At 52.7% G+C, this 18583-nt stretch overlaps 8 protein-coding genes across 8 annotated transcripts; 6 read left to right on the forward strand and 2 right to left on the reverse strand.

Annotated features, from left to right (window-relative positions):
* Positions 1-342: 342 nt before the first annotated feature.
* On the forward strand, positions 343-1533 carry PV05_09125 (uncharacterized protein; the record flags this gene model as incomplete). Its single annotated transcript, XM_013458695.1, has 1 exon — positions 343-1533. The coding sequence occupies one exon, from the start codon at positions 343-345 to the stop codon at positions 1531-1533; it is 1191 nt and encodes a 396-aa protein (XP_013314149.1).
* A 903-nt stretch (positions 1534-2436) lies between these two features.
* On the forward strand, positions 2437-3279 carry PV05_09126 (uncharacterized protein; the record flags this gene model as incomplete). Its single annotated transcript, XM_013458696.1, has 1 exon — positions 2437-3279. One exon carries the CDS (start codon positions 2437-2439, stop codon positions 3277-3279), a length of 843 nt encoding a protein of 280 aa, XP_013314150.1.
* A 1921-nt stretch (positions 3280-5200) lies between these two features.
* PV05_09127 (uncharacterized protein) lies at positions 5201-6763 on the forward strand (the record flags this gene model as incomplete). Its single annotated transcript, XM_013458697.1, has 2 exons — positions 5201-6552; positions 6628-6763. 2 exons carry the CDS (start codon positions 5201-5203, stop codon positions 6761-6763), a joined length of 1488 nt encoding a protein of 495 aa, XP_013314151.1.
* A 453-nt stretch (positions 6764-7216) lies between these two features.
* Positions 7217-8817, forward strand: PV05_09128 (uncharacterized protein). The gene is made up of 4 exons (XM_013458698.1): positions 7217-7405; positions 7542-7677; positions 7728-7914; positions 7965-8817. The coding sequence occupies exons 1-4, from the start codon at positions 7381-7383 to the stop codon at positions 8580-8582; spliced, it is 966 nt and encodes a 321-aa protein (XP_013314152.1). The 5' UTR covers positions 7217-7380; the 3' UTR covers positions 8583-8817.
* PV05_09129 (uncharacterized protein) lies at positions 8776-10477 on the reverse strand. Its single transcript, XM_013458699.1, has one exon. The coding sequence runs from the start codon at positions 10371-10373 to the stop codon at positions 9069-9071; it is 1305 nt and encodes a 434-aa protein (XP_013314153.1). The 5' UTR covers positions 10374-10477; the 3' UTR covers positions 8776-9068.
* A 140-nt stretch (positions 10478-10617) lies between these two features.
* PV05_09130 (uncharacterized protein) lies at positions 10618-12355 on the forward strand. The gene is made up of 2 exons (XM_013458700.1): positions 10618-10842; positions 10890-12355. Exons 1-2 carry the CDS (start codon positions 10669-10671, stop codon positions 12231-12233), a joined length of 1518 nt encoding a protein of 505 aa, XP_013314154.1. The 5' UTR covers positions 10618-10668; the 3' UTR covers positions 12234-12355.
* Positions 12356-12550: 195 nt separating this feature from the next.
* On the forward strand, positions 12551-16770 carry PV05_09131 (uncharacterized protein). Its single transcript, XM_013458701.1, has 3 exons — positions 12551-13238; positions 13283-14140; positions 14203-16770. The coding sequence occupies exons 1-3, from the start codon at positions 12823-12825 to the stop codon at positions 15350-15352; spliced, it is 2424 nt and encodes an 807-aa protein (XP_013314155.1). The 5' UTR covers positions 12551-12822; the 3' UTR covers positions 15353-16770.
* On the reverse strand, positions 15429-18366 carry PV05_09132 (uncharacterized protein). Its single transcript, XM_013458702.1, has 2 exons — positions 18293-18366; positions 15429-18246 (listed from the first exon to the last, which is right to left on the reverse strand). The coding sequence occupies exons 1-2, from the start codon at positions 18314-18316 to the stop codon at positions 15733-15735; spliced, it is 2538 nt and encodes an 845-aa protein (XP_013314156.1). The 5' UTR covers positions 18317-18366; the 3' UTR covers positions 15429-15732.
* Between the last annotated feature and the right edge of the window lie 217 nt (positions 18367-18583).

An 18583-nucleotide genomic window follows, 5' to 3' on the forward strand; every position in this document is an offset into this window, starting at 1 on the left:
CGGTGGTTACATTGTGATATATGTTGTTGACGGAGTACAGCGTGTGCAACATTGCGGAGATGTATGTCTTCACAATTGGCTGCCCTCTAATTGGCAGCCTTTGGGTGGCCTTACAGCGAGCACAGACGCTATCGCCGCAACACATCACCCTCATCTCGAAGTTGATGGACTGCATTTCCAGGTCGGCCACTCCAACCGCTCAATAAAGTAAGCACAAGGATGCTTCGGGGCCCCCTGTGGGCAAACACGTCGACCCTTGGACACATACAAAGATCGGTCCGAGTATGTCTAGACCTCTTGTGGATAAATGATGGTGTGCAAGCGGGAAGAACCATGTCCACAATGGCATTTCCATATGCCGTGAAAGCATCCTTCTGGCGAGGTGGCACCTCAAAGGGCGTCTTCTTCAAGATTTCGGATCTCCCAGAATGGTTTCAATCGATCTTGAACTCTGAGAAGCAGCCGGACAATGCCCAATTTCGGCGAATGGAAGGATTCTTTGCCGCGGTGATGGGATCGCCTGATCCGTATGGTAGACAGCTCAACGGCATGGGTGGCGGCATCTCCTCACTCAGCAAAGCCATGGTGGTCGGTCCATCTAGTCGCGCAGATGTGGACGTTGACTACACATTCTTCCAGATTGGGGTCAAAGACGGCAAGCTTGACATGGCAGGCAACTGTGGGAACTTGAGCTCAGCTGTTGGACCCTTTGCGTTGAATACAGGGCTTTTTCGAGGTCAGCCGCATAACGGCAGTCGCACCCACGGCGTGGAGGCAGCGTCTGTGACAATGAGAACGAGAAATACCAATACCAAGAAGATCATCGAGTCGACCTTCGAAGTGTTCAGAGACAACGGTGCCTGGCAGTATCTTGAACTAGGCAATTGCTCAATCGATGGCGTTCCCAGTACTGCTTCCACTATCATTTTATCTTTCCTCGACCCAGAGGGATCGAAAACGTCCAAAGCTCTACCTACCGGGAATGCTGTGGATGAGCTGAAAGTGGGCGGTCAACCTATCCGAGCATCGCTCATCGACGTCAGCAACCCAGGCATCTTCATCGACGGTAGGGACGTTGGCTGGAACGCAGATGCAGACCCTGAGAAACTGAACGCAAACCAAGAGCTCCTGGAGAAGCTCGAAAGGATCCGCAAAGAAGGGACAAAGAAGATGGGCCTGGATCCAAACATCAGCAGTATCCCGAAGATCGTGCTTCTCTTCCCTGCGAAAGCAGATGGGATGGACATATCCTGTCAGGCACTCTCCATGGAACAAGCCCATAAAGCTGTGCCAGTAACACTGGCGCTCAACTTGGGTGTCGCCTGCAAAATGGAGGGGACCATCCCAAATCAATTATCAAAGCATCTACATGAGGCGAACACAGTAATTGGGCACCCTTCTGGTACTCTCGAGGTCGGAGCAGCCATTGACGACGGAAGGATTCAGAGCGCCAAATTAATTAGGACAGCTCGATGTCACATGGATGGCTTTGTCAATATAACGGGGGGTGAAGTTGAGGAGATTCAACAATGAGCGCCCGAGTCGCTTTAAAGTCCAGAGGATCGCTAGGTCAGCTTACGTTGGCCCACGACGTTGATGATCTGATTACGAGAGGTGGACATCAACAGCTCCTTGCAATCCTGCGTCTCTTTGTGGGGAGCATCCATGATTCAGAGGTCTACAATCTTTCAAGCCAGAAAAACCATGCGCAACATCAGTCCAACCGCAATATGGGATGGGACTTGAACCCCATACGGACTATTCTTCACTTGCTATCCACGGCATACTTCACCTGTGGAAAGCGAGTGCCAGTGTTGTGGCCTGCAAGCATTACAGTGTCTGCCATTGATCCGTGGTCCTCACAAGCCATACGCGCACAACCAAATTTCCAGTCGCGGCAGTGTACAAGTACGTCCCAGAAGAAAATGATCCACGGCCTTTCGAACGTTTATCACTGAAGCTGCTTCGCCAGTTGCGGATTGCTGAGTAATACGGTCAAAGTCGGATTGATGTGCAGGAAAAATCTACCCCGCACCGGCCCGTTTACGAGGAGCTGTCGATGTCATTGATGATGATCGCATCCAAAGCTCTCTCATTTTCAGCGGGCGTGAGGTCACCGTCCTGACTGACAAGACCCTCAATACGGGCATCAGGATGTCTGAGCCATCTCTATTGGACCGAAACACCCTCCCAAGCCCGACGTAGTGGCCTCGGTGGGTAGAATGAGCTTTTTGAGGTAAAGTATCTTTTCGGCTCTTTACCTGGGTGCTGTCCTCAATACTCCGTACGCATACAAGAAACAGCAGCTTCTCAATTTTCAGCTCCTGATCCTTTCCTTTCTCTCCTCCCGCCAGTCTCTCTCTACTTTAGGATCATCTTGCTCGAACAACTCTCGTCTCATTCCCACCTCCACCAAACCTACCTGGTATTGTCACCATGTCCGGCATGTCCGCCTGCTGCCTCTCCGGCTCCGTCCACAGCGGCACGCCCTCAGGCCGCGAAGACACCATCGGCGGGCTCCCATGCTACGTCTCTGAACCGGACTCTTCGTCTTCGTCTTCGTCTGACCACTCCAAATCCGCCGCCATCGTCTTCCTAGTCGACATCTTTGGCTGGAAGTTCAAAAACGTCCGCCTCCTCGCCGACAACTACGCCCGCGCCGGCTTCAAATGCTACATCCCCGACGTGCACGAGGGCGATAGCCTGCCGATCGAATTCCTCCAATCCGTCGAACCCCCCCTGAAAAAGAAGGAACAAGAAGGCATGCTCGACAAGGCCAAAGAGACGGTCGACGTGATGGCCACTCTCGGTCCCTGGCTCGCCAAGCACCGCGAAGCCGTATCCGAGCCCATCATATCGGGCTTCATCAATACCGTGCGCAACATCCCGGGCACCGACAAGATCGGCGCGATCGGGTTCTGCTGGGGCGGCCGCTACGCCATCTTGCAAGCCCACAAGCGCAGCGAGGGTCAAATAGGCGGCGTCGACGCGGCTTATGCGTGTCACCCGTCGTTGCTGAGCATTCCAGCTGACATCGAGCCCGTGGCGAAACCTCTTAGTGTTGCCGTTGGCGAGAAGGATTCCCTGCTGGACATGAAATCCGTGGACCAGATGAAGGAGGTCTTGGACAAGACCGGCGTGCCAACCGAGGTCAAAGTGTACAAGGATCAAGTGCACGGTTTCGCGCTACGGAGTGATTGGAGCAGTGACGAGGATAAGAAAGCCATGGATGATGCCGAGAAGCAAGGCATTGAGTGGTTTAAGAAGTATCTTTCATGAAACGCAACTGAAGTCGGTTAGGCGGCCTAGGTAGCGAACAACAAACACAAAGACAAAGACTGTCATCACTTGTGAATGTTGATCCTATCATGGATCAACATAAAAGTTGAGTTGAGTTTGCAGGTCCATTCCCCGTCCGATGTCCATGATGTTTTGGGTTGTCCCGGCTGCTTCCATGCGAGCATGCTTAACCAGTCCCGTCGACTTTCGACAGCACAGATCTTTACCGAAAAATGAGCATAAAACGCAAGAGAAAGTGTTGCCAGAGGACAAGTTCTAGGAAGGCAAAATGTCCGAATGGTATCATGTATGATTTTGACCAATACGAGCATAAGCACAACACATTTATTTCCTACCGTACCTCTGCCTTCGAATTGCTCCAATGGCTCCTTCAATATCACAACAGCACGGTCTCGCCCCGCCATTCTCTTCTTACCTTACGATGTAATCTTCATTAATCGACGCTGGCTGAGGCCCATTAGCTCCACATACAGCATGTGCGCTCTTCCACAGTGAACTAAAAGAAACCAAGGGCAATCACTGAAAAGTCGAATGCCACTTTTGAGCTTGTTGCTCTTGCCCTTGCACGGGTTCGACAACTAGCTCAAAGGTCCGAGCGCACACCGAGCTCACTTCGGAATTGTAGCATAAGCTCCATTGCGGCAAAATGTGGCCCAGCAAAAGCCTCAAGTGTCGCTATGGTGAGTTCCACTGAAGTTCCTTAGAGATGACATGAGCCGGGTGCGAGCTGTGGGAGGGTGTCGTGGCGAAGGCCGTACTACCAGCTTTGCCAATGGACAGAGACAACTTATCGCGAAGAGTCGGACGGAGTGCTGCGTCAACATGTCGATTACGAACTACTGAAGCACAGTCCGAGTGGCGAGCAGTAGACTTACCTTCTCTAAGCAGGTCAAATCGAGGCATCGGTCTAAGGCAGAGAGGACACAAGATTGTATTTGTCTTTGTTTCGAAAAGCATGGTAATCTGCCTAGGTCGAAAGCCTAGGTATCAACAGATTAGCAGCCACCACACATACAGTACCTGCACGGCCTGCCGGCTGATCAGGACCATGAACGACCAAGGACATGGAGACCGTTCTTCGTCTCCAAGCCCTCAGGCCACCGCAACGTGCTCTCACCACCGTTCGTATGCTTTTCGATTTACGTGGACTGCTCCAGTATCGCAAGATAAGGACTGCTGGCGTATGACCGACACCGTGACTGGCCGTGACTGATCCGTCGGGCAATTAAATGCCACGACCGGGTGCCAGTGATGTAGCCAACCTTGCCAAGTCGTGACCCGTGGGGAGTTGAAGACGCTTGCAGAGTTTAGTAGCGTTAAGCATCGGGCTGTCCATGCCAAGCACTGATAAGCATCTTCCCCAGGATTGGCTCATGTTCCAGATCCTGGGAGGGAGGCTTCGGAACACGCTTCACTCCCTCGTCCTTTGGAATTGCTGCACATCCAATCGCAGGGTTCGTTTGCCTCGATGATAAGCAGAAGAGGGAGTTTGTCCTATCATTGGAGACACAGGCGACTTCCCGCTGCCACGTTTGTGCCTGGATCGGTGGTTAACATGGGAAGATGCCCTATTAAACCACAAGTTTTTGGGGGATGAGTTGAATCTAGCAAATTAGATCGCTCTTTCACTCTTGATATCGCTTGCAACCCTGCCCATCTCGCAGGCAAGGAGGGTAACTAAGGGTCTGCCTTAGAGCTAGGAGGGTAGAGCTCTGTCTTTTCTTCTTCGTCGCGTGCGTTGCTTGTCACAGTTTATAAGCTCTTCGTTGCCATCCTGTTGTACGACACGTCTTTGCGCCCTTGCACATCCCTCAGTACACCCAGTACACTTCCACGGTATCCCCACAGCGCACCGACACTGCTTCCAGGCGCCTGCGACTTCCTCCGTGACACTGCCAACATGCGTGGCCGGCCGAATATGCCCGTCAGACGATGGGATGCAGACACCCTAGTCGCACCAGACTGGCTCAACAACGGTGACAATGCGTGGCAATTGACAGCAGCAACGCTCGTCGGACTGCAATCGGTTCCAGGACTTATGGTCATGTATGCTGGATTGGTGAAGAAGAAGTGGGCCATCAACTCCGCCTTCATGGTGCTCTATGCCTTCGCCGCCGTGCTCATCTGCTGGGTGATCTGGGCGTATAAAGCGGCGTTTGGAAAGAAAATGTTGCCTTTTGTCGGTGTTCCAGGCCCGGCATTGACAATGAACTATGAATTGGAACAAGCATATCTGCCGGCTGCCGAACTCTCTGCGGCATATCCTATGAGCACAATGGTGTATTTCCAGTTCGTCTTCGCAGCCATCACTGTGGTGCTCATCGCGGGTGCCGGCCTTGCAAGGATGAATTTTCTGGCCTGGATGGCATTTGTGCCACTTTGGATAACACTCAGTTATACCGTGGGCGCTTTCAGTATCTGGGGCGGCGGCTTCTTGTACCAAATGGGTGTCTTGGACTATTCCGGTGGATACGTCATCCATGTCTCGTCCGGCACGGCAGGCTTTGTCATGTCTTACTGGGTAGGACCGCGACACCCTCGTGACCGTACAGAGTTCCACCCGAATAACGTTCTTCTGGCATTGGTGGGCGTTGGCCTTCTTTGGCTTGGTTGGAACGGCTTCAACGGTGGTGATCCTTATACCGCTTCGCCTGACGCAGGCGCTGCTGTTTTAAACACCAACATCTGCACTGCGATGAGCATGTTGACCTGGACAGTCATGGACCTGATCTTCTTCAAGAAGCCTGCTGTGATTGGTGCTGTGCAGGGCATTATCACCGGACTGGTCGCCATTACTCCTGCTGCAGGCTTCGTTGCAGGGTGGGGTGCAATCATCATCGGCGTGTGCTCCGGCATCATTCCATGGATATCTATGAACATCTTGGGCAAGCAGCGATGGTTTCTGGAATTTGCTGATGATGTTGTTGGCGACTTCCACACACATTTAGTCGGTGGTATTGTTGGTGGGTTTCTGACCGGACTTTTCGCAACAAGCGAAGGCACGGCGGCTTTTGCACTTGCGCCTGATGGAGGCGCCATCGATGGCAATGGTCGACAGGTTTGGGTTCAAATAGTGGGATTCCTCTTCATCATTGGCTGGAACGTTTTCTGGACGAGTGCAATTTGTCTCTTCATCAAATATGTGATGAGAATCCCATTGAGGTACAATGAGGAGCAACTCTTGATTGGAGATGGAGAGGTCCATGGCGAGCTCCCATACGCGTTCTTCCATGATGGTCTCCATGATTATGAGTAAGTGGCCATATGCTTTGTACCGTTCTTCTTGACTTCAAATTTCGGAACGATGCTGACTGGACATTCTTTTAGTGCCAAATACGGACAGCCTGATCCTGAGAAAGCTCAGGGTATACTTGAAGGCATGGATACCGGTAGAGATATTAGCAGCGAGGAGGGAGCCGGGGGACAAGCTGGCGTCAGCAAGAAACTTGACAAACAAGCATAGGTCGGCATTCGTCTGTTGTATTTAAGAATGACAGTATGCATACCGAGTTGGAGTTGGAAGCCATTGTCCGTGGTTGCGAGCTGCTTGGGCGAAGAATACCGGGCGTCTTTCGGACCTGATGGCCAGTTCCAGCTGCTGCCATAGGTGAAGAAGAGCAGCTTTCTTCAGATTGCAGTCTTCATAATATGTTTGATCAATGATCAATGAAAAACCACCAAACCGAGATGAAATAAAGAGGCAGGCGTGAGGCCGAGAGACTGTGATGTCAGTAGCTTTACACGCTGATTGTCTGACGTGATTTTCTGCAGCAAATCCACCGAGAATACCGTGGAATACCAACAATCAGACCTAGTCAGCACCTGTCAGACAAGGGGATTTAGACAAAGCGGTTGCTTCCCTCACGCGACGCTTCAGCCTTCCTTCGGCCTCATTATTCACTGTACGTTGCCTAGCTGCCAACATGACTTCCATAAATTCATCTCACTCTTCCTAATCCTTCCTCAGCGAACTCAATCCCTCCCCATATTGCTGGGGTCCAGAGCTGTCTGTGCTGATTTATCACTTTCCTCTCAAAACATCCTCTGCACTCCGATTGTTTACTTGTACTGTCGCCCGGCATGTCGAACGCAGTCTATCGCCTTGGTAAGCCACCCTTGAAGCTTTTTCATTGTCGTCGATGCCACCAAGTTGTCTGGATGACATTGTGGCTACGGTGGGATCGATTCTTCCGCCCGACTGCTACTCGCTTCATTCCATACATGTTCTAATTCGTGGACAGAAATGGCCAAGACCGGTCGCGCTGGCTGCCAGAACTCGAAATGCAAATATGAGGGCGTCAAAATCGAAAAAGGCGAATTCAGATTTGGAACTCAGGCATTTATCAAGGAACATTTCTGTTGGCTGTGGAAGCACTGGTGAGTACTCTAAGTCCTGTTATCTTGACAGATCGCTGACGCGATATCAGGGGTTGTGTCACACCTCTCCAAATAGCAAATCTACAGTCTCAAGTTGGCCCTCTTGAAGATTTCGATGATCTTGATGCCGACCTCTCGGCCATTCTCGACGGCTATGAAGACCTCACCCCCGAAGCTCAAGAAAAGGTCAAGTATGCCTTGCAGAACGGCCATGTTGCGGACGAAGACTGGAAAGGAGTAAGTTGCGTCTTTGTAGCTGGCCTAACCTGGCTGACATATCCACTCAGGACCCTGAATTCAATCGGCCTGGAATGAAGGGCATCAACAAACGAACTCCGAAAAAGAAGGCCGTCGATGTTGAGGAAGAAGGCGATCAGGAAGCTGCTGAAGCTGCTGAAACACCAACAAAGCCGAAAGCAAAGAAGAGTCGAGCCAAGAAGGTCAAAGCGGAGTCAGATGAAGAAATTGACATTCCAGTATCTCCGCCCCCAAAGAAGACAACTGGTCGCAAACGCAAAGCAGCTGCTAAAGTGGAACACGAACCTGCTGAGAAGCCAAAGAGGAAGTCGCGCGCTAAGAAAGTCAAGGCCGAAGAACAAGATGATATGGATTCAGACGCTCCGCTGAATGTCCCAGCAGAACCCGCAAAGAAGAGAGGGCGCCCAAAGAAGGTCAAGCAAGAAGAGTTGGCTGAGGATGATGAAGCTCCAGTTGCCCCCAAAACCAAGGCTACGAAATTGAAAGCGAAGAAAGTCAAGGCCGAGCCTGAAGCCGAAGAAGATGAGGACGGTATGGGTGAGATGTTGGCTGAGCCTGTGGCTGATAATGTCAAAAATGAGGCCGCAGAAGACGAGATAGAGCCACCTAAGAAGAAGCGAGGCGGCAAAGCGAAGGGCAAGAAGTGATCTTAACAAGGTCTTGTCATACTCAAGGACATGTCTCGAAACATGCTTGTTTGAAGAAGCTGTTTGTGGGCGTCCAAGAGCGAGCAGTCCATTTCGATGGCGTTCTGAGGGATGTGACTGGGAATGCACCGAGTTGAGTTGGTGGTACGGAGTTTGTTGATGATGCTTGAGATCCCCTGTACGATTAGTATTTTATCTGAGAACTCTGCTACACTGGACTGTTGGGCTGGCTTCATCGAAGGAGGTGCTGCCTCAAACGATGGACCGATCGCCAGAAAGTATCGATCGTCATCGTAGCATGTCAGGTAGCATATAACATCTTGGTGCATCCTACTCCTACAGAACCGATGTCGAACTCCTTTGGTAGCCGTGACCCTTTGGTTCCCCATCTCGTAGACACAGAAATACGCTCCCGGAGATTTTCTAATTGAACACCAGGCGTAAAGAGTGCAGAACAGTACATGTACAAAGCATCTCGTCCAGAACCTAGAACTCGAGACTCTCGCCAATCTCACACACGTCGAACACGCCCGTCTCAGGCATCGAGTGATGAGCGAGCGCCTTCTTCAACAACCTCGGCGGTTCGAGTACATCTTCTTCCGTCAAGACCCATGTTCCCCAATGGATCCCTAGCGCTTTCTTGCACTGCGTGTCTCTGAAGATCTCAACAGCATCCCGCGGGTCCGCATGCATAGGACTCATGATCCATCTAGGCATGTAGGCCCCGATAGGGATGAGACCAAGATCGAATGGCCCGCGTAACCGACCTATGTCCTTGAAAGCGGGACAGTGGGGTAAACTCGAATATTCTTCCGCCCAATCGTCCTTGCCATCCGCGTCTTTGGGCACGCTGCGATACCCTGTGTCGCCGCCGAAGTAGACGGACTTCCCGCCCGATGAGACAGACCACGAAGCCCAGAGTGTTGCGCATCGGTCGTGGATGCCTCGCGCAGACATATGCTGACACGGAAGGCAGGTAATCCGGCTTGTGATCGTGTCTGCGGTGGGCTTGGGTGTAGATGTGTCCGTTGAGGTTACGCTCATTTTGTCTGCTACTGCTGAACTAGCTGAGGGCGCGAGTGTGAAATCGACTTCATCCCACCAGTCCATCTCGGTGCACTTGTTCTTGATGCCGCATGCCTCGAACCATTTCTTATTGCCGAGCGGGACGAAGAAGTGGCACTCGGGGTGCAGCTTCAGGATCTCCATGATTGTTGGGTGTGAGAGGTGGTCGTAGTGGTTGTGCGAGATGACCACGGCGTCGATTGTAGGGATGTCCTTGATCTTGCAGGGCATTTCAGTGTAGCGTTTAGGACCGAGCCAACTGAAGGGGGAGCAGCGGTCTGTAAAGACTGGATCGAAGAGTACACGCAGGCCAGACGGGAATTCGACGTAGTAGCATGCATGGCCGAGCCAGGTTGCCCTCAGAGCCGTTGAGTTCGACGTGCGAGAAGGGAGAAAGGTAGGTGTGTGGACAGGGACGGTCGGGGGAGTGGTGTCGGGGTGGTTCGCTCTGCCTGAGAATCTGCGCATAAGCATGCCGCCGATGATGGTGGTGACGGAATGCATTTTCCATGAGGGCCATGGGTTGTTGAAGCCGCCCGATTTATTGTGCCATGCTTTGGACTTTGTGATATCGTCTTCGGGGCGAGTGCTAGCGATGGAGGGCACAGCGACGGTCGCGGCGTAGACCAGCGCTGAGGTGGAAGATGAGTAAGTCATTTTGTGGGAATGGAGGGGTGGTGGTGCTGAGAATCTCTTGCTGAAGAGACGGCGGAGGAAGGATCGCATGGAGGAGAGTAGGGAGAGGGAGAGGACGAATGTCCCCCCGTATTATGCGACCAGATCCTCGCCTAATTGCCTGGCGCCTAGAAGAAATATATACTGTCGCTAATGGCTGGTGTTGATGTAGTGACGGAACGATTGATTTTCTTTTCTTAACTCCGGGGAATGACACCAATTTGGGTGTCAATGATCAATCGGATGAAAAATGTCCCGCGCCGTTGATGCGTTCATAATTTGAGCCCTGTTCTTTGTTCGTTCTCGGATCGGATGTTCATATCGAAGGAGACACACACAATAGGTGATGCAGGGTGACAATGGACTGGTCACCGTCGCCTCGAATCAGCCTGCGAATGCTCTGAACGCACACGATGGCGCCGCGCAGAAAGCTGACCTCGTGCGTCAGTTGACGAGCGCAGGGAGCAGCACTGAAGCAGGATTGTTCGCGCAGTTGTCGAGTAACCCTCTTTTCACAGGCGTATGTTCCCCCGATCTTGCTGTTGATCTCCTCTGACTCTCATACAGGGGTTTGCCCTTGCCAGTCTTGGTGCGCTCGCGGCAACTGCCCGAAGAGGTGTAAAGCTGGGAGCTCACCTCCTGCGACGCCGTCTTCTTGTCGATGTCGAAATCAACGTCCGCGATGATTCCTACCCCTGGTTCCTAGATTGGATGACATTTCATGAGCAAGGGAGATTGACAGCAAGGGCCTCGGGGCTGAAGAGGGGTGTCTTTCAGTCTATCCTGGAGCGTGTCACACCGGGCATACACCATCTATCCATCAAGACGGAGAAGCAGGAACTGCCCAATGGTGCCCTGCACACCAACTTTTACCTGATACCCGGCCCTGGTAGGCATGTCCTTCGCTACAGAAATGCGTGGATATGGGTGAACAGACAAAGAGAAGCCAAACAAGTCTCGATGGATGGGAAGCCCTGGGAGACCGTCACCTTGACGACGTTATACGCACACCGACACGTCTTCGAGTCCCTTTTCCAAGAGGCGTCCGATCTGGCCACACAGGCTGTCGAGGGCAAGACAGTCATATATACTGCGTGGGGCACCAGATGGGATAAATTCGGTCACCCACGAAGCAAGCGCCCTCTCGAGTCTGTCATTCTGGACGAGGGTGTCAAGGAAAGAATTGTGGAGGACGTGCAAGACTTTCTCTCATCCTCCAAATGGTACTATGAGCGAGGCATTCCGTATCGTCGAGGTTATCTCCTATACGGGCCTCCGGGGACGGGCAAGTCTTCGTTCATCCAGGCGTTGGCAGGCTACCTAAATTATGACATTGCTATGCTGAATCTTAGCGAACGCGGTCTCACGGATGACCGACTTAATCACCTCTTGACTGTCATTCCTCAGAGAACATTGATCTTGCTGGAAGATGTCGACGCCGCGTTCGCCAACCGGCGCCAGGTGGAAGCAGACGGTTATGCAGGCGCGAATGTCACCTTCTCCGGGCTCTTGAACGCTCTCGATGGCGTTGCAAGTGCCGAAGAACGCATCATCTTCCTCACCACGAACCATGTCGAGCGCCTTGACGAAGCATTGGTCCGGCCGGGCCGCGTCGACATGACTGTACGCCTCGGTGAAGCGACGACATACCAAATCTGTCAGCTTTGGGAGCGATTCTACAGCGAGGATGATCCCGACGGCAAATTCAAGCAACAATTCTGTAAAAAACTGGTCGAAGTTGGAGCCTTGTCAGAACCGAATGCGAGAGTCAGCCGAACCAGCATGGCGGCATTGCAAGGACTGTTCTTGTACAATAAGGGTGATCCTGAAGGAGCCATTAATATGGCATGGCAGCTGGCGCCTGGTGAAATGCCCACTGTATTAACACAATCGCAAGCCCGCGACAGTTAGCTGCGTCAGAGGCTTTCGAAGGATCTGGGGTGCTTGGGACACCGGTTTGTAGATACGAAAATGATACCCTTCTGTACCACTCACTCCATATCTAATCCAAGACGAGTCATGCCGAATAGTCCATCCAGTCCAGCGACTGTGATGTCCTCTTCACTGGAGTAGCCTGCTAAGTTCATGTCTATAATACTTGGAAACGAAGTCATGGTGTCGGGCGACGATGGTGTGACTTCGATCTTGGCGGATGGAGCAGGTCTTGTTACGGAGCATCGCCAGTTCTCCTGTACTTGGAATACTTCTTGTTTCTTACCACTGCCACACTTTGACATAAGCTGAATTATTTGCTAGCGCTTCTTCGGCTGCTAAAGCCATGGAATTCCGGGTTGAGCGATCACAAGCAGCAACGACTTTCTGAGGCGGGCATCACTTTGCAGACCGCCCATGACATGTTAACATTGATATTTGCAGGGCATGAGACCTCAGTCGATGCGACCCTTCCTCGAAGATCACTGACACTGTGTTGTGAAGATTCCGCCAGTGGAATTGGCGGAGTGCACGATATCGTTCAGCTTCAAAAGGTAGAGCACAGGCCATGACCGACCCTCTATCAATCGCGACAGGCGTCGCCGGCTTACTGTCTCTTGCTGGAAATGTCATCAATCAATGCTATCATTATGGGTGCGGTGTAGCCGACGCTCCGGAGGAAGCAAAGAAACTCGCATTCGAGGTGACAAGCCTAAGCGGACTTCTAGTAGGTATACAAAACCTGGCCAAACATCATGAGTTTCCGACCCGAAACATTCAGCCTGTGCTACAGGAATGCAGGGCTTCACTACAGTCACTGTCTACAAAGCTACAGAAACACGCTCCGCAACCAACCAAGTCTTCCAAGGAGCAGGTATTGAGGCGTTTGCTCTGGCCACTCCGCAAGACCGATTCCGAGCATCTCATCGTAGCCTTGGAGAGGAACAAGAGGTCTCTGTCATTGGCCTTGGACACCTTCTCTGCGTGAGTGAATACTACGACCAGCGTAGATATACTGACAGTGTTAGTGAGGCTCTCATGCATCAGAGCACCACATTGGAATACGTCTCGGATACGTTGTCAGACTTATCGATTGAAGTCAGAACCAACCATGCCAACGATCAGCGCCAACGGATACTGGACTGGCTCTCTGAATATCCGTATGAGGCACAATATCGCCGAGGATACCAATTACATTGCTTCAAGACTTGTAGGTGGTTGCTCGAGCATCCTGAATTCATCAAATGGTCTCAACGCAGATCATCTCTGCTCTGGATGCACGGTCAAGCAGGATCCGGCAAGACCGTTACAACGAGTTATCTAATCCACCACTTGAGACACCATCTCACTGCTGAGCGGCACTTGTTGGCATATTTCTACTACGATGCTAGTACCATTGAGAGCCTCACGCCTGAGACTTTCTTCGGAGCAGTCGTCAAGCAATTTTGCGCCCAACTTCCACATATCCCTGACGACGTGGCGGACGCCTACAAGAAAGCCGCAAATCGAGTGGGGACACCCAAGCAAGCCAGTCAAATTGAACTTCAGCGTTTCCTTCTCGAGCTCCTGCGAGAGGCCAGGGCGGCAATCATTGTCATTGACGGTCTGGACGAAACACCTGACTGTGGCATTGTCTGCGACTTTCTCACGTCGATCGTCACATCCGGACACTGTCCACTACGCGTATTCATCAGTAGCCGGCCGGAGGTTGACTTGCGACGACGTCTTGGCCGCTTCCAGGAGATCGCTGTCCAGGAATCAGCCACCGAAGACGACATCAGCGTGTACGTGCAGTCTCGAATCAATCACGACCACAGGCTCCGCCACATGAGCGACAAAATGAAGCGGCGCGTCGAGTTCAGCCTCCGTGCCGATTGCCACGGGATGTAAGGAACCTCCCTTTCCACGAACGTCTCTTTCTCACCGTAAGACTGATATGATACTCAAGGTTCCGCTGGGTCCAATGCCAACTCGACGCCATCTCGGGCCTGCGCACCGACGCCGCGATCAAACAAGCCCTCAACACACTCCCGTCGAGCCTCGAGGGCGCCTACAGCAGGATCCTTCGCACGATAGCCCCCGAAGACGTCATCTTCGCACAACGCGCCCTGCTCTGGCTCGCCCACGCCGCGACACCACTAACGCTCCCCGAACTCGCCACGGCCGTCGTCCTTGAGCCGGGCCTCCTGGACGCAGGCACTCTCGATCCGGACCTTGCCCTGAACGATCCGGCCGACATCCTCGAAATTTGCGGCAGCCTGGTGTCTTTCAACGCCCTCTCCGGCACGGCGAGGCTGGCGCACCATTCTGTCCGCGAATTCCTAACGCAGCGTCTGGACAACACTTCCGAGTTTTACACCCCCACGGGCCCGTCCCACCGGACCATCGCCGAGTCATGTCTTTCGTACCTCTTGCTCGACGACTTCGCGTCTGGCCCACTGTACCCGGCCGACTTCACGCGGGCACTGCGCTCGTACCCGCTCCTCCGATACGCCGCGACGAACTGGCCATTTCACGTGTCGATGGCTAGCAAAAGCCCCAGCACCAGCTCCAGTAAAAGCTCCAACGCCGGAACCACCGAAAGGGAAACCGAACGGCAGACCGAAAGAGAATTGCTACCACTCATCCTCCGGCTCATGGCGCCCCATCAAGAAAACGGATATGGAAACAACAACAAAACCCAAAACCAGCGCTTCCTGTTCTGGCTACAAATCGTCCTCTCCGACAGCCGGCACGGATACATCGCGCCAGATGCCGACCTCGCGCGCGCCACGCCGCTGTACTACGCCGCGAGCTACGGGCTCGTCGAGACGGTGCGCGCGCTGGTCAACAGTTCTGTCAGCTCTGTCAGCTCTTCGGGCGCCAACGCCGATGTTGATCTGAACGCCCGCGCGGGCCGGTACGGTGGCACGGCGATGCATGCTGCCGTATGGCGCCAACGGGCCGAAATCCTGAAGATCTTGCTCGATGCGGGCGCCGACCCGAGTGTGCGGGACGACAATGACATGACGGCGCCTGAATTGGCGCTGTGGAGTAAGAGAACTGGGATGATGGCTTTGTTCCCGGACGCGGTCAGGGTGGAAGCGAAGTGGTCTTGAGCCTTGACTTTTGACTTTGACTCGGCATCATCGGCTTGGTAGATCTACGAGTATCACGGGCTGGGAACTAGATGCGAACAGATCTCATTCATTATCTTCTTTTCCCTTTTTGGGCAGGAAGTTGTGGTTTACGAGCTTGGATGCTTTCTCTCCCCTAGAATCTGGAATGAGGATGGAAGCTCGTCAAGGTCAAAGTTCAAGTTCACCCGCAGATCGTTTCTACATCCATCCATCTCGTCATGCAACATGGTGTGGACGCCGATTGCCACTTTGGCTGTTCTGAGATGTTTCCAGGGCTGGTCGGATCCCCCATGACCTGCCTGGCTCAACTATGACATCGACAGAGATGAAGCACGTCCGTCAAATATCAACGTCGTGCTTCATTCAGCAGCAATATCAACGCCGCCGTCCTCGTCGTCATCCGCCTCTTGCCGTGGCTCAGGCGAGCTACTGTTTCGCCGCTTCAACGGCTCCGCACTCCCTTCGAGCTGTTCGTCGACCTTCTTGTCAAGCACATCGATCGTATCATCACCACCCTTTGCAGCACCATTCTGCTTCTGCTGTCCGACCCATCCTTTACTCAAATTGACCAGTGGGGTGTCATCATTGAACAGCCGCAGAAGCATCGCTTTTCGCTCCTCCTTGGGCAGCATCAGATTCACACTCTGCAGGGACTTCCATAACGGAAAGACCATGCGCTCACTCAGCCCTTCCTCACTATCGCTAGGCTCGATGATCAGCACGCAGCATCCCATAGGCATATCGAGGATCTGTTTGCCGACTTCGCCAAGATTCTTGTACTCTTCGCCGTTGAACCGTGGGAACATTTCGATCAGCAATTTGCGCAGTGTCTCTTTCTTGTGGAGTTTGACAACACGCTCCGGACCAACCCACGTCTCGAGGAGACGGAGACCGTCGGTTTGTATGCGCCATGGACAGACTTCCGGGGACGGTACATCCTGCTTGACGAACATCTTGACACCGGCATGGACGAATTTGATGCCCTTGCCTTCGTTTTCCTGCAGGATGTCTTTGGCAAGAGAACTCGTGTAGTAGATGTTCTTGGCTGGAGTACCTTGGGCATTACGCACCATGTATCTATCCTGCGGGAAGCGTGGGGAGAGGTTGTAGAATTCCTTGATCTGGGCGAGTTCGGGGATCGTCGGCGAGAGGTATTTGAAGGGTTCTTCGAATGGTTGATCTCGGTTCTTTCTTTTCGGAGGTTGTGAGGATTGTGTCGTGGGCCTCGGCGTGACAGCCTGACCGTTTTGTGTCGGCGTAGTGGATGACGGTTTCACTCCATTTGCGGGAGAATCCTGGGATTGCTGGCTTCTAACTCGCTTCATAGGCCCAGTCTCGTCGTCTTCTTCAGTGCGCTTCCTCTTTCCTGTGGAGTCGGCCTCAGAGGGAGTTGAGCCATTAACAGACTCTACCGTTCCATCGGCTGCTGTTTCAAGCTGCACCGAAGTCCCTGTGGAGTCTGCCGCTTCCAACTTTTCAAGTTTTGACGTAGCGGCGGGCTTCTCCTCCACCTTGGCTTTGATTTCTGATTTCTTCTCTAGTATGGCGATGAAGAAGGCTCCGGTATCGTGTACATGAGGAAATACTCGCATGGCCCGGTCAAGGTGCAGATCCTCGGTCAGTGGGAAGCAGCTTTCTGATAACCGTCCCATTTTCACATCTTCACCCGCATCTGCCTTGTGCTTGAGCACAGAGTCATAGTCGTTCCAGATACGCCCAGCCTTGTCCATGACATTCCACGTCTTCAAACCTGGCGAACGTTTGAGTCCCGGAAGATAGTCTTTCGTTTCCAGCAACTCCACGAATTTCGGACCTCCACAGCGGGTAATAGCTTCCGCCAGTACTGCTTCATCCTCAACCGGATTCATACTGCATGTCGAGTAGACCACTCTCCCACCCACTTTGAGCATCTGCAGTGCTCTGATCAGAATGCGGACCTGAGTAGCATGCAGACCAAGTCCATTGCTGGGTGTCCAGTTCTTCCAAACGTCCATGTTCTTTCGCGCTGTGCCGTCTCCGGAGCAAGGGACATCTGCTAGGATGCGGTCAAACTTGAGGTATTTGTTCTGAACGAGCTTGCCTGTCGGGTCCGGTGGAGAAGGTATCTTGATGGAAGGAAAAACCGTCGCGTCGTGGTTCGTGACGATAATGTTCGGCGAGCTCAATCGCTTCACCTGGTGGACTAACATGTGCGCTCGTTTATAGTCAACATCATTCGCTATGAGCAGCCCCGTGGACCGGCCATCGTCTGCGAAATCCTCGCCCTCCGGCTTCTCCTGACCATTAGCAGTAGCCGAAGCAACCTGTTTGCTTCTTTCTTCTTCTCCAGCATGGATCAGCTCAATCAGCTGCCCCGATTTGCTGCCAGGAGCAGCACACATGTCGAGAACTGTCATACCAGGCTTGAGATCCATAAGTAAAGGGGGTATCATGCTAACGACTTCTTGACGTGTGATATTGCCAACATCCGTCTCCGCGACCAGGAACTTCTGGAAATTTGCAAACGGTGGGAATCGGCGGACAACATTTTTGGGAGTGGTCATGAACCAGGCCAACTGGTCTGGATACCACTCAACCGGTAGAGGAGCGTCGACATATCGATCTTCGTATGTGATGGATGTGATCTCGGGGATGTAGTATTCTCGCAGGCGTTGCTGTACGGCTAGAGCATGCGCCTTTGAACCTGTAAATCGGAAACTGTTGGGCAAGTCTCTTCTCATGGTCGACCAGAACTGTTCCCGCTCTTCATTCGGTACCACACCAAGTTGGTCGTAGTATTCTTCGAACTTGTCATTGTGTCGATTGATGTCTGCTTTGTTTGTCCGGTTATCCTGTCGAGGACCACCGCCGCCACCTCCTCGGCCACGGCCACCCTGAGGCTTGTCAGTATAGGATCTAGATATACCGGAGGCGTCTTACCTTTCTCCCACCTCGTTTACCCATTATTATAGGGAGAGATGTCAGAAGCAAAAGTTGGTCGCATACTGTGCACCATTCACACCATTGTAAAGCCTGCAGATCTGGACGTGGGGAAATTTTTGAGAACTCGGCAAACTTTCCTTCCCAGATGCGGAGTTACGATCTCTTGGCGTGCGGCGAGCCGGACTGTATGCCGACAAATCATCCTTTGAAATGACAGCCTCGCAAGAGTATGTGAAGTAGCAGGCATGGAAGGTACACCGAGGCAGGGAGAATGAATGTGCATCTTTC

The sequence above is a fragment of the Exophiala xenobiotica genome (genome assembly GCF_000835505.1).
Source record: "Exophiala xenobiotica strain CBS 118157 unplaced genomic scaffold supercont1.5, whole genome shotgun sequence".
Lineage (NCBI taxonomy): Eukaryota > Fungi > Ascomycota > Eurotiomycetes > Chaetothyriales > Herpotrichiellaceae > Exophiala > Exophiala xenobiotica.

Bases quoted from the DNA above. Each gene is read 5' to 3' on its own strand.
- PV05_09128 (XM_013458698.1), top strand. From the start codon at position 7,381: ATGTCGAACGCAGTCTATCGCCTTG. The intron at 7,406-7,541 runs GTAAGCCACCCT...ATTCGTGGACAG, and splicing joins GAACGCAGTCTATCGCCTTG to AAATGGCCAAGACCGGTCGC. The intron at 7,678-7,727 runs GTGAGTACTCTA...ACGCGATATCAG, and splicing joins TGTTGGCTGTGGAAGCACTG to GGGTTGTGTCACACCTCTCC.
- PV05_09131 (XM_013458701.1), top strand. From the start codon at position 12,823: ATGACCGACCCTCTATCAATCGCGACAGGCGTCGCCGGCTTACTGTCT. The intron at 13,239-13,282 runs GTGAGTGAATAC...TGACAGTGTTAG, and splicing joins GCCTTGGACACCTTCTCTGC to TGAGGCTCTCATGCATCAGA. The intron at 14,141-14,202 runs GTAAGGAACCTC...ATGATACTCAAG, and splicing joins CGTGCCGATTGCCACGGGAT to GTTCCGCTGGGTCCAATGCC.
- PV05_09130 (XM_013458700.1), top strand. From the start codon at position 10,669: ATGCAGGGTGACAATGGACTGGTCACCGTCGCCTCGAATCAGCCTGCG. The intron at 10,843-10,889 runs GTATGTTCCCCC...ACTCTCATACAG, and splicing joins GTAACCCTCTTTTCACAGGC to GGGTTTGCCCTTGCCAGTCT.
- PV05_09132 (XM_013458702.1), bottom strand. From the start codon at position 18,316: ATGGGTAAACGAGGTGGGAGAAAG. The intron at 18,247-18,292 runs GTAAGACGCCTC...GACAAGCCTCAG, and splicing joins GTAAACGAGGTGGGAGAAAG to GGTGGCCGTGGCCGAGGAGG.
- PV05_09129 (XM_013458699.1), bottom strand. From the start codon at position 10,373: ATGCGATCCTTCCTCCGCCGTCTCTTCAGCAAGAGATTCTCAGCACCA.